This window comes from Rutilus rutilus (assembly GCF_951802725.1).
Source record: "Rutilus rutilus genome assembly, chromosome: 4".
Taxonomy (NCBI): Eukaryota; Metazoa; Chordata; class Actinopteri; order Cypriniformes; family Leuciscidae; genus Rutilus; species Rutilus rutilus.
Window position 1 is genome coordinate 35,323,151 of NC_140212.1, and position 13,152 is coordinate 35,336,302.

General features: G+C 34.0%; 1 protein-coding gene across 1 annotated transcript; it reads right to left on the minus strand.

The window, feature by feature from the left end:
* Positions 1–8,561: 8,561 nt before the first annotated feature.
* On the minus strand, positions 8,562–12,877 carry LOC311289958 (uncharacterized protein). Its single transcript, XM_084408232.1, has 4 exons — positions 12,277–12,877; positions 12,066–12,119; positions 11,824–11,952; positions 8,562–11,620 (listed from the first exon to the last, which is right to left on the minus strand). Exons 1-4 carry the CDS (start codon positions 12,845–12,847, stop codon positions 11,340–11,342), a joined length of 1,035 nt encoding a protein of 344 aa, XP_084264358.1. The 5' UTR covers positions 12,848–12,877; the 3' UTR covers positions 8,562–11,339.
* Positions 12,878–13,152: the final 275 nt, after the last annotated feature.

Sequence of the window (13,152 nt, forward strand, 5' to 3'; positions counted from 1 at the left end):
TATTTTTTTATATTAGATTACATTTTATATTGATGGTCCCCTTAGTCTATTGACTATAAGCAACTTTGCATCTACATGTCAACTAACTCTTATTAGAGTATTAGTAGACTTAGGATAAGGTTTAGGGTTGGTATAATAAGTTGACATACTTGCAAAGTTGCTTATAGTTAGTAGAATGTCTGTTGGGGAACCATCAAAATAAAGTGTTAGCAGATATTTACGAGACAGTTATACAAGCATACAATTTATACTCCAATGACTGCTAGCTGACATGTAGTTTCAAAGTTACTTATCAACAGTTCTCTAAAGGATACCATTAAATAACCATACTGATGTTACAATAAAAATAGTTCAAAGCAAATGTGATATTGCACATTTATCTGATCTGATATCTGATTTTATGGAGGTTTGAGAAAGAATTGGGTTATTTATATTATCATCATTATTATTATTATTATTACTATTATTATTGTTGTTTTTGTTGTTATTATACATGATCTTTATCTGTTTTAAGTAAAGTGAAGTTACACCACTTAAAATGTACTTGTTGGTGTCATTTTACAGAAAATGTTAGATGTAGTAAATTATTGTGTAAATTTTAAACAATGGCAAGATATGGGAAATATAATCCATTGGAACTTAAAGGGTTAGTTCACCCAAAAATGAAAATTAGCCAATAAATTACTGACCTTCAAGTCATCCTAGGTGTATATGACAGATGCATGCAAAACCCGTTTAGTGGCATTAAATAGCCTGAAAGATCAAAGACCATTTTTTATATAACTCTGACTGGATTCGTCTGAAAGAAGAAATTCATATACACCTAGGATGACTTTAAGGTGAGTAATTTATTGGCTAATTTTCATTTTTGGGTGAACTAACCCTTTAAGTGGATGCAACATGTTCACTGTGTGTTATAAATCATCATACTCTTAAAATCTATAACCACAAATAAGTAAGTATTATAATACATTAAAACTGTTCTGTTATTTATGAAATGATATATTATAAGGCTTTTTATAATAAAAAACAACATATTATAAGGTTTTTTTATAGTGCATAATTCATTCATTATAATACCTTAAGCATAAAATAGAAAGTGTTACCATAAATTCTAAGCACAGGTTTAGAGCTGTAATTACAACGACACAAATTCTTCGGAAACTGTGTTTTTGGGAAACACCAAGTCTTTGAACTGTTGGTAATGAAACGTACAACCATAGTTGGCTAATGATGCTTTTGGGAAAGAAACCTCTGAACTTCAGTGCTACCAATACAGAATAAGGGCATTATGACAACACTTTACAATACTGTTTCATTTATTAACATTAGTTAACTACATTGGTTGACATAGACTAATATTCTTTCAGTAAGTGTACATTGGAAGGCAAGTTATTGAAATTGTTTTTGTAATTGTAGTATGGACAAGGAAGAGCTGGACAGACGTGGAAGAGAAAGAAGTGGGTCTTTGGCATGCTGGCCATAAAGGGACAAAGAAGACAGCCAGTTTTGCGGCTTGTAGAGAGGCGCTCCAGAAATCACCTGCTTCCCATAATTAGACGACATGTTCGCCAAGGGTCAACCATATTAAGCGATGAGTGGAGATCCCACAGAACTTTATCGAATCTTGGTTACAGTCACTACTCAGTAAACCACAACAGATACTTTGTTGATCCAAACCATGGAGGACATACACAAAATATTGAAAGAGCCTGGTTAACCTACAAAAGCCACATTTGACGACTGAGAGGAAATAGGACAGAGAAGCTTCTCAAAGAACATTTGTGTTTTATTGAGTGGACTTACTGGCTGGGATACAAGCACAAAGATGGTCCTCTAGGTCAGGGGTTTTCAAAGTGGGGGCCGCCAGGGGGCGCCAGGGGGGCCGCAGCAAGTTGGAAAGAAAAGCGGAATTTAAAAAAATATATATATATATTTATATAAAATATTAAATATTTGCTAATATGAGTATTGTTATGAAATAACATTATAATAATTTGTTGAATAGCCTTTTGTTGCATCGGCTAGTGACAAGAATTGGCCGATTTTCACGTGATTTTCAGTCTGACATATGCCGATTCAAATGCACTCGGGCGCCGCATGAATAACATCGCGCAACATCAGCATCACACATGCACACAGAATGCACATGTAGGAAACCTTTGTGAATTACGGCCGTTTCAGACCGCGAGCGTTGCGTGAGCAGCGCAAATTTTTTTCGCCGTGCATGTTCAGTGAGTGTATTCACACCGCGAGCAGGAGCAGCGCGTGAGCGTCAAGCAGGAGCGTCGCATGAACAGTAGTGAAGCGGAGGGTTTCGGCGCCGAGTCTATTTTTGCTGCGCTGCTCACGCTCAATTAAAGTGAAGGCACACTTTTGATGGACAAAATAAATATGATTTCACACAAAAAGTACTACCTAAAATGCACATAATTTGCATGTATAGTGTGTCTGAACAAGAACTGGAGTAGGATTTTTGTCTTAAGACAAAAATATTTATAGAAAATGTATCCATTTAAACTTGTTTTTATTAATCAGTTTGGGTAAAAGTGGTGTTTTATTATATATATATATATATATATATATATATATATATATATATATATATAAAATATTTGTGTGTGCTGTAAAGTGGTTAGAAAAAATGAAAGCAGAATCGGCTAAAATCTGTATCGGCAGGTCAAACTCAAAGAAAATCGGAATCTGCCTTGAAAATTGTAATCGGTGCATCTCTATAATCTTTCTGGTCTCAAACACCATCACATAATCTGATGTTCACCTAGATGTTTTATTTATTTATTTATTGTCGATGGGTTCAATAACACATCCTGCAAAAGGGGGGCCTTGGCCAGAACCTAGTGGTATTTGGGGGGCCTTGGCATGGAAAAGTTTGGGAACCCCTGCTTCTAGGTCGTCTTCTGAAAGACATTAAAAGGCATTACAGAGATTAAATATGCTAGAACACAAAAATTGTTCTTTTCTTCTTCTCCCAGTTCAGACATCAAATGGTTTGATGTTTATGTGCAGCTGTTAAAATAAATAAAATGGTACCAGACACATAATACATAATCATAAAGTGAATATCTGTTTATAATAGTTGTTTGTTACAGCCTAATGTTTACAGCAATTTTAGTCATGATAAAAAATATATAATGTGCAACCAATCACTAAAGTCATTTAACGCTTTTGAGGTTTTTGTTGATTTTTTTAATAGTATACTTTTAGATAATATCTCTAGAAGGATGTACAGATGGTGGACAACCAGAATGAGACTTTTACCGCCGCCGTTCCCGCGGCGGCAAAATTGGGATGTGTATTTGCTGCCTTTTACCGCTGAGTGGCGCTGTAATCACAGACTTTGAAAAGTGTCAGTTTATTCTCTTTATGATGTAATCTGCCGCGGCAGTAATCTGAGCTGAGAGGCCACAGATAAATTCAAGATAAATATTGTGGTTAAACGAATTCAAATTCATTAAATTTAAACAGGGTAGACACAGGTTAACATTGTGTGCCCAGTTTTTCTATAATTTAGAAAGGCTATGTCAATAGGTTACTTGTCATTTACTTCGTGTTATTTTAATGTTTGTAGATTTATTAACTGAAACATAACAGTGAAATAAATTAAAATCATTTACCGTAAAATTAAAACATTTTCAGGACTTGCAGTTACTAACCGATGTTAGTCGGTTTAAGCATTCTTTGTTATATTCAGAATTAAATAGGCTTACATGTTGTTATGATTATCAATTGAATTAATTAATAAATAATCAACCACAATGCCTATTACTGCCGCGGCAAAAATAAACCAGTCGAATTTCAAAGTCGTTCGCGAAATGACTAGGCTATACCGGGTGGCGCAAGTGACAGGGCAAAACAGCAGCAACTGCGGCATTTTAAAAGGTAAGTTTCCTATCTGTTTATTTAAAAAAAAAAAAAAAAAAAAACTTTTTCATTATTTGAACAAAAATGAGACTGGTTGAATATGTAAAAATATAAACAAACAAAGCAGAGAATAAAACAAACTTTTAGGGAAAAAATATAGGCCTATTATGCTACAACAGAATTGGTTAACATTAACGAAAGCAAAATATGTAAAAATACATTTAAAACAAAATAAAACAAAACAAATTCGTGGCCGAATTCAAATCGGTTCAAATCCCTAACAAACAGTAGTAGACCTAGGCTATTCAGACGATAGCTCTGTGGTCAATGCATTAACAATAACCTCTCGGAGCATCTAACGATCTGAGATCGATTCTCAGTGCAGCCGACAGTGTTTATGTTTTTCCGTTCTTGATGCTTAAATATGCATCTGTTTATTAAAGTCAATCGTCTTTGTTTAATTATCAATTGTACATTACAACATAAATTTGCTACATTCCAGAGCCGCTGCAAAGACGACACTGATGAATCTGATGAAGGAAGACTGTCAGCCGATTTCACCAGAAAATGAAGATGATGAAGCTTGTCTTTAATCTGCTAAATAATTTTTTTGTGTGTGTGTGAATCATTCATGAGATTGAGATGACTGACAGTGATACCCGGCCATAGCAACGGAAGACATTTTTCAAAACAGATCGAACAAATCATAAAAATACTTTCAATACAGTATTACTTTCAATTAAAAAATAAACAATGAAAATGTTAAAGAAAAAGAAAAAGAATTAAGTTTGAAAACCCATCGCACATTTCAAGGTATGAATAAAGTGTCGGGACAGTTTATTTATTTAAACAGGGTTGCATCGATAGAGTTTATTCCCTTTGTGATGCAAAATAAGAAACACAGAATCTTATTCTTGCAACATTTTAAATTTCTATTGTCAAAGAAATTGCAGCTAAATTAAAAAATTAAAACGGTACAAAACGAAAAAAGTTCAAAGCAACATAAATTAAGAACAGGCGTTTTTCTCTGCCTCTCTCGCGCTGGATATTTTTTTAGTAAGTTTGGTCTCCCTCACTGCGCGCGGCGGGTCTTTCTCGAAATTAAGCATTTCAGCATAAAAAACACCATACAGCTGATAATACTGTATGTCGCTGTGTCATCCACACAAATCACGAAAGAAAAAACTGTAACAAATAGCTTTTGTTCCTTCAAAGATACAACATGCCTTGCTGAATTCACCTTACAATAAAACGAGGTGGGTCGCGAATTAAAGAGCTCTGTATCTGCTAAATTGAAATTGTGTGTGGAAAACCTTTAAATACAATCAATAAAACTACAATATATAATTTAATAAGATATAGGGCCTACTGTACATAGGCTATGGACTTTTGGAGATTTTGAGATTAATTAATCCTTAAAATAACTTTGCCTTTGCCTGCTCATCAGGCTGGCTCCGACACTCTTCATATGAAAGACGGAACATTAACACCTCTGTCCTGCACCCCCACGATAAAGCAACTATTGCCTTCTCCAAACCCCCCACAGGCTAGCTGAGTTTGCAAAACAAAACAAAGAGTTTGCCACTCGTCGTGGTGTGCCAAAACACTTAATTATAAACTTCAATATTTCATTCAAAACAATCTCAAAACACTTTGTGACATTTTGAAAAGCCGTGGATGCATTACTGCCACTGGAACCATGAAGGCTACAGAAGTCATTGTATAATATTTGTTCCTTAGTGTAAAATGGAAATACATGGTGATTTTATTTTGTAAATAGGCTATAAGTAAAAAAACTATGTTTTAGAACTAGACAAATCTCTCTGCATCAACAATAGACTATAAAATGCATTAATAGGCTAATATAAAAATATCAGTAGTCCAAGTTAGTTCGGGATTCGAACCCGTGTCATCTAAATGATCGTAACGTAAGTTCAACCACTCGGCCACGATTCACTCGTTGCGACCTGGCCTAACCTTCCAGTGTGTGTTCGCTCACACGAGCGAGAAGCGCTCTTCATTCAAATGAACGCGCCGCCGCGTTTGTCGAACACTAATTCAACATGCCAGAATAAAACCTGGCTTTAGAACAATGCATAGCGCCACTCGTCGTGGTGTGCCAAAAAAATGTACAATAATTTAGTTTCATTTATTTCAGTGTTAATGTTTGAGTTAAAAAAATCCTTTACAAATTAAATTAACACAAAGTCGGCTATAAGAATCCTTTATAGGCTATACGTAAAAAAGCAAAGGGCTTATAGTCTTAACATTTAGGCTACTTTGCTTAAATTCGATACATTTATTTTCAGTAGGGCCTAATAAATTTGTAGGGATGTAATTTCAGTATGCTTTACCAACGCTATGTATTCAATTAAAGTTCCAAGAGGTCTGGTCTCTATATTTCCTTCCCAGCTGACACTAATATGCAAGTGCACAGCAAAAATCACAACTTGTGCTTGCTGCGAACGCAAGTTATTTAAGGTGTCTCAACTGTACACAGTCTACCCTACAATGTGAATTCGTTACAAGGTTTAATTTAATTAAATGTGCAGCAATTTGTACAAATAGAGTCTATAGGCCTACTATACTGTTGTAGCCATTAAATAATCTCATTTAGTATCATATTTGTTAAAATATTATAATGTTATTTTTTTCCATCTATGTTGAATATGAAAAGTGAACAGCACGAGTAAGATAGGATGCATTATATCGAGAGATGGATATGGAGTGGGTCAGACATGATTTTGACCACTTCATTAAGTTTTGTTTAGTAGAAAACCTTTCTTTAAAGTGAATTTCGTTTTCTATAAATTGTATCTTAATTTTAATACATTTTTCATCAACCAATTGCCTGGATTTAAATAAGTAAGAGAAGCAAATATAACAGACACTAATCATGGAGGCGCCCGCGCGGTCACTTGCATTGCACGTCAGCTGGAGCGCATCTCATCCTCCTAACTTAACGAAACTCAGCGTATGCCTCACACAGACATGATAAATACATCAAATACACAAAGCTTGAAATGTCTTCAAACGAAATAATTCAAAACGAAAAGAAAAAGGCTACTCTCTGATTATGTCTTTATGTGCATTTCTCTCTAGGTGCGTTCACTACAAATATGGCGATCGTCAACTTCATCTTTGCAGTCGACACTGTCAGAAAACACTAGTTTATTGATATAAATCAATGCACGCATCACCGGATTTACAAATACACATCTTGCTTGTTGCACGCACACATTATGTCGAAAAAACGAAATATTATGTTGAAATAACATGATTATTAATAATACATCTTTTAGAATATTTGATTAAATGCTGATTGTTGCGCTTGTTCAATTTAATAAAATTAAAACTTTAATTGTGATAATTAAAATATTGAAAATTAAATATTTAGTGGCCAAGTTTTGCTAATTTATTATATAGGCTATTATATGCCTATTGCCTATATTAAGTAGGTCATATTAAGACAAGGCATATATTAGTTATTTTAGCTATTTTAGTTATGAGAAAAATAAATCTAACTAAATCTAAAATCTAAATCTAATAAATCTAACGCCAATTCAACATGCCAGAATAAAACCTGATTTTTGAACAATGCGTAACGCCACTCGGCCTGGTGTGCCAAAACACTACATTTTAAACTTCAATGTTTAATCCAAAACAATCTCAAAACGCGCTGTGACATTTTTTTAAAGCAGTAGCCTAGCGTATATACATTAAGGGCATTGAAACCAGGATCTTAACTAAAACGCGTTCCGCGTAATCTCTCAAAAATTATGCCACACTACTCCATGTATTTTTTTTTTTTTTTTAAGGACTGCTTTTAAAATCACTATAAATTACTATGTAATTGTATCGCTCACGAGAGCTCTTCATTTATCTAATTCCTCAATAGAATAGTAAAAATATTCATCGTCATTGCTCCTAATATCGTCTCTATTTTTAACTTTTGATTCTATTTTTTCAGTTCTAAAATTGATTCTATCTTTGGTTCTATTCTGTTGTAGCCTAATAGGCCTATTTATATATGAAAAATATGCCTATTAGGCTTAGGGTTTTATATTTAACCCACTTACATTTTAAAATACGGCAATTGCTGCTGTTTTGCACAATGTCCCTTTGCGCCACCTGGCGGTCATTTCGGGAACGACTTTGAAATGCGGCTGGTTTATTTTCGCCGCGGTGATTTCGCCGCGGCGGTAATAGGCATTTTGGTTGTCCACCATCTGTAGTAACCCTTGAGTAATTACTAGTGGGTTACCATGATCTTCACTTTAGAATACTGATCCAAGTAATTAGTAATTCCTTTAGAAGGATGTAGTAACCCTTGAGTAATTACTAGTGGGTTACCATAATTCTTATAATAGTTATTAATGAAAAGAATCATAACCATTCACAAGATACACACACGCATATATATAGGGGCAGTCATGACCTAATGGTTAGATTCGGACTTGTAACCCAAAGGCTGCAGGTTTGAGTCTCGGTACCAGCAGGGATTGTAGGTGGAGGAGTGAATGGCCAACGCTCTGTTCCACCCTCAAAACCACGACTGAGGTGAGACCCTTGAGCAAGACACTGACCCACCAACTGGTACACACATTATTAAAATAATTCATTCATTCATTCATTTATCTTTTATTCCTTTCATGAAAATGCATTATTTGTACAAGGCACATGCAATTCATTTGAGTTTTCCTTTACATTTCCATGATCAGAAAGGAGCAGATGGAAGAATAATATTCTTATATTTATCTGCCCCCTTTATAAACATAAATAGTAGATGGCATTAGCATTGTTCCCTCCACCATCACCCAAAATTTATTAACATAAACAGTAGATGACATTAGCATCACCCAAAATATATTAACATAAATAGTAGATGGTATTAGAATTATTCCCTCCACCATCACCCAAACTCCAACATATCTAATATTTATTTAAACGTTTTACAATGATCACATACAAACAAAATCAAAATTCAGTTTGATATAATTCAAGTTGTTTCTTTTTATAACTCCTTTTAAATTCCAAAATATTTTTGCAACTTTTTATATCTTTCCTTAGAGAATTCCATGCTTTTACTCCAGCAACAGACAAGCACATTTGTTTCAAGTTTGTTCTTGCTATTAGATGTTTAAAGTCATACGGCCGTCTGTGATTTCCATCTTCAGAAGTAAAAACAAATAACTTTTGTAAGTCATGTGGAAGAGCTTTGATTCTAGCTTTGAACATCACTAATAGAGTTTGTAATTCTACAATGTCTTTAAGTTTTAATAATCCTGACCTAATAAAGAGTGGATTTGTATGGTCTCTATATCCTGCTTTGAAAATAATGCGAATGGCTCTTTTCTGTGAAATAAATAAAGGCATAATGTTGCTATGATATGTATTTCCCCATATTTCTACACAGTAGTTTAAATAAGGCAAAATCATTGAACAATATAACATTTTCATTGTATTATACGGTAAACTGTATTTAACCTTATTCAAAATAAATAGGCTTTTTCCCATCTTATTTTTTACATGCAATATATGACTTTTCCACGTCAATTTCTCATCTAAGGTGACTCCTAGAAATCTGATTTCAGACACCTTCTCAATGTTTACATTGTTTATGGATATGCTGACCTCCTCCTTTCTTTTATTGCTGAATATCATAAACTTTGTCTTATTTAAATTTAAAGATAATTTATTTACATCAAACCACAATTTTAGTTTAACCATTTCATCTTCTATAGTATTAGCTAAGGTTTTCAAGTCATATTCAAACATTCTGACCTATAACCGTCAAACTCACCATATTGTTGTCGTTGTTGTAAATAGCTGGTTAACCAATCCAGTACAACTCCTCTAATTCCATAAGTATATAATTTAGAAATGAGAATTTGATGATCTATAGTGTCAAATGCCTTCTTTAAATCAATGAACACTCCTATTGTGTATTTATTTCTATCTATTGCGGTTGTAATGTCTTCAGTAATTTTCATGATAGCCAAGCTTGTAGACCTATTTGACCTAAATCCGTACTGATTTTCATTTAATAATTCATGTTTTTCAATAAAGTTGTCTAATTTATTAACAAAAAGTTTTTCAAACACTTTAGAAAATTGAGATAGGAGAGATACTGGTCTATAGTTATTAAAAATATGTTTATCTCCAGTTTTAAAAAAAGGTATTACCTTAGCTATTTTCATACTATCCGGGAAAACTCCTTCTGTAAAAGAATAATTAATTAAATAATGTAATGGTTTAATAATGCAATCAATTGTGTTTTTTATTATTTTCATGTCAATACCATCACTATCCGTTGAGGTCTTGTTTTTTAGCTTATAAACCACAGATAATATTTCATTTTCAGTCACCTCACCTAGATACATTGACTGCATAATCCTATTTTCCCTTTTCCAGACTCCCCCTGGCTGATCACTAGATATTGGTATTTCGTCTGCTAAGCTAGGTCCTACATTTACAAAGAATTGATTTAGTTCATGGACCATTTCATCTTTATTTTCAATCACCCTATTGTCCTTTTCAAAATATTTAGGTAGTTCTGTTCGTCCAGTCTTATTCCCAATTACATTGTTCAGAATATTCCATGTAGCCTTTATATTATTTTTATTTTCATGCAACATTCTATTATAATAGTCCTTTTTTGCTTGTCTCAATATATCAGTCAACTTATTTTTGTATTTCTTATAGCGTTTTTCTGCATTCTCTGTTCTTGATTTGATAAACTCCTTATAAAGTCTGTTTTTCTTTTTAGAGGCATTTTTTAATCCGTTTGTTATCCAAGGTTTACTATTTTGCCTTTGTTTGGATCTGCATAGGATCTCAGGACAATGCTTATTATACAGAGTAAGATAACATTTAAGAAAAGAATTATAAGCATTATTTACATCCTCTATGTACATTATTAAAATAATAAAATTATATATATATATATATGCACACATTGCATATTGGTGTGCATATGATATGTGCACATTGCTTGTCATATGCATACAAAAAATATTTTCTGGTTATATATATATAGTGCGTCAAATTTAAACAGTAATAGGACATCGGGTCCAAGTCTGCAATTAGGCTACTGATAATGTAAATAGTCTTGCCAATTTGTTTGTAGTAGCAGTTAAAATGTTAATGTACTGCTAGTCATTTGTCCTGCATTACTTATTGCTTAGTTCTGCATGAATTATGAAACTTTCTCATTAGTTCTCTGGGAAGAATGAAAAAAATTGTAGTTATTGACTAGTTAATAATAAACTACTAGTGTCATCTGTGTGCTATTACTTACTAATTTGTTAATCAGAGTTTCTTGTTAGTTAAAAGTAGTTACTAGATTGTTAATATTGCGTTACTCATTTGTTCCTGTGTAGTTATTGATTAATGACGGAACAGTATTCTAAAGTGTTACCCAGTAATTATTGGAATCACATTCTGCAAAGCTCCTGTTATCTTAAGGGAAACAGTAGGAAACCACTGAAAGTATTGTGGTTATTCTGGCTATCTGCTATCCTTGTGCCAGACCAAAGTCTCACATAGACAACATCTCCAACCTCCAGGATCAACACAACTCCATTTGATGAATTTTCCGTTCCCTGAGCCTGATGATCATGTGCTGAAACCACACGCTCTCCATTCTTAACAATGGATACACTTGCTGGAGTTCCTCCATGACCATGTACAGAGACTCTGAACATGTACGCTCCTTTCAGCAGGGCTGTGAAAATACCTAAATCAAATAACAAGAGATACAGAATCAGATGTTTCCTGTATGATTGTTTATTTACCAAACACACTGTGTAATAGTTTTGAAAGATGGCAGATCATTTAATTCTCTTAAACACATTACACAACTGCAGAGAGGTCTGAATGGAGCAGAAGGGTTTTCATTATTATAAACTGAGTTTTACGACTCATTTCATTGATAATTACCTGTAATTGGGCTGTAGGCGTTCCCTATGTTTGTGAAGACTTTGTAGATTAGTGTGATTTCAGTGGGAAAAGGACCAATTTCTACATATCCAGATTGCATCAGTGAAGCTGAAAAAGCTATTTCTCTGTCTGTTATTGAAAAACATAAACAATATTGTGATGTATTACTATATTACACTGAGAATGTATTCACTGAATTTAATATCTAATATCTATTTAATATCATTCAAGCACACTTTCACCTCTATTTTCCTTTCTCAATTCCTCAACTTGACTCAGAGTTAGATTTGACATTTCTGTGAAAAAATAAAGATTCTGTTAAGTGACATTTATTCTACTTATTGTAATAGATTGACTAAACAATTTACACAGTATATACTTTAAACTAACATTTACACTTTGCAATGTATTCCATTGGTGTTTTACTTTGAGGATCATTGATAAAAGAGGTACCATCATTTTTCTTGTTCATAAACGTCTGTTGTTCCCTCAGTCGCGTCTCTAAAGCTCTGATGTTTGCTTTCTGCTCTGTAACGGTGGCGGTCAGTTCTCTGTTGATGGTTTTCTGCTCTGTAACGGTGGCGGTCAGTTCTCTGATGTTTGTTTTCTGCTCTGTAACGGTGGCGGTCAGTTCTCTGATGTTCACTTTCTGCTCTGTAACGGTGGCGGTCAGTTCTCTGATGTTCACTTTCTGCTCTGTAACGGTGGCGGTCAGTTCTCTGATGTTCACTTTCTGCTCTGTAACGGTGGCGGTCAGTTCTCTGATGTTCACTTTCTGCTCTGAAACGGTGGCGGTCAGTTCTCTCAGCGCTGCATGGATGTCAGTGAAGAACAGATGGTAGTTTTGTTGGCTGTCAGTTGAAGCTTCATCTCTCAAAGTGTCTGTTTGAGGTGGATTCTGTCTTCCGTCCTCAGATCTGAGCTGTTGACTGATCTCATTCTCATTGAGTCCTCCATCTACCTGATGCTGTACGACACACACAAAGGTTTCCAACAGCAGCAGTAAACATACTAAACCCTTCATTCTTCACTGATGTTTGTTTCCAGCTCTTGCTCTGTCATCCTCACAGTCTCTCATGTTCCTTTTATAGTGTCCTGATTTACTGTCTTTTGCACTTTTGTATCTGTATTACTCCAGATAAAGTAGTTCAAGTTAATTGTTAATCATAATCAAAGGAATGTTCTGGGTTCAGTTAATGTTTATCTCTAGTCACAACATTTGTGGCACTATGTTGATCACAACAGAAAATAACTCATTATTAATTTGCCTCCCTTTAAAAAATGTAATAAAATATTTTTATTACAATAATTATCGTCATTATAACACAC

Coding starts and splice junctions, on each gene's coding strand:
- LOC311289958 (XM_084408232.1), bottom strand. CDS start 12,847: ATGAAGGGTTTAGTATGTTTACTGCTGCTGTTGGAAACCTTTGTGTGT. Junction 12,120..12,276: donor TATGAACAAGAAAAATGATG/GTACCTCTTTTA, acceptor ATTTTTTCACAG/AAATGTCAAATCTAACTCTG. Junction 11,621..11,823: donor CGCCTACAGCCCAATTACAG/GTAATTATCAAT, acceptor TATTTGATTTAG/GTATTTTCACAGCCCTGCTG.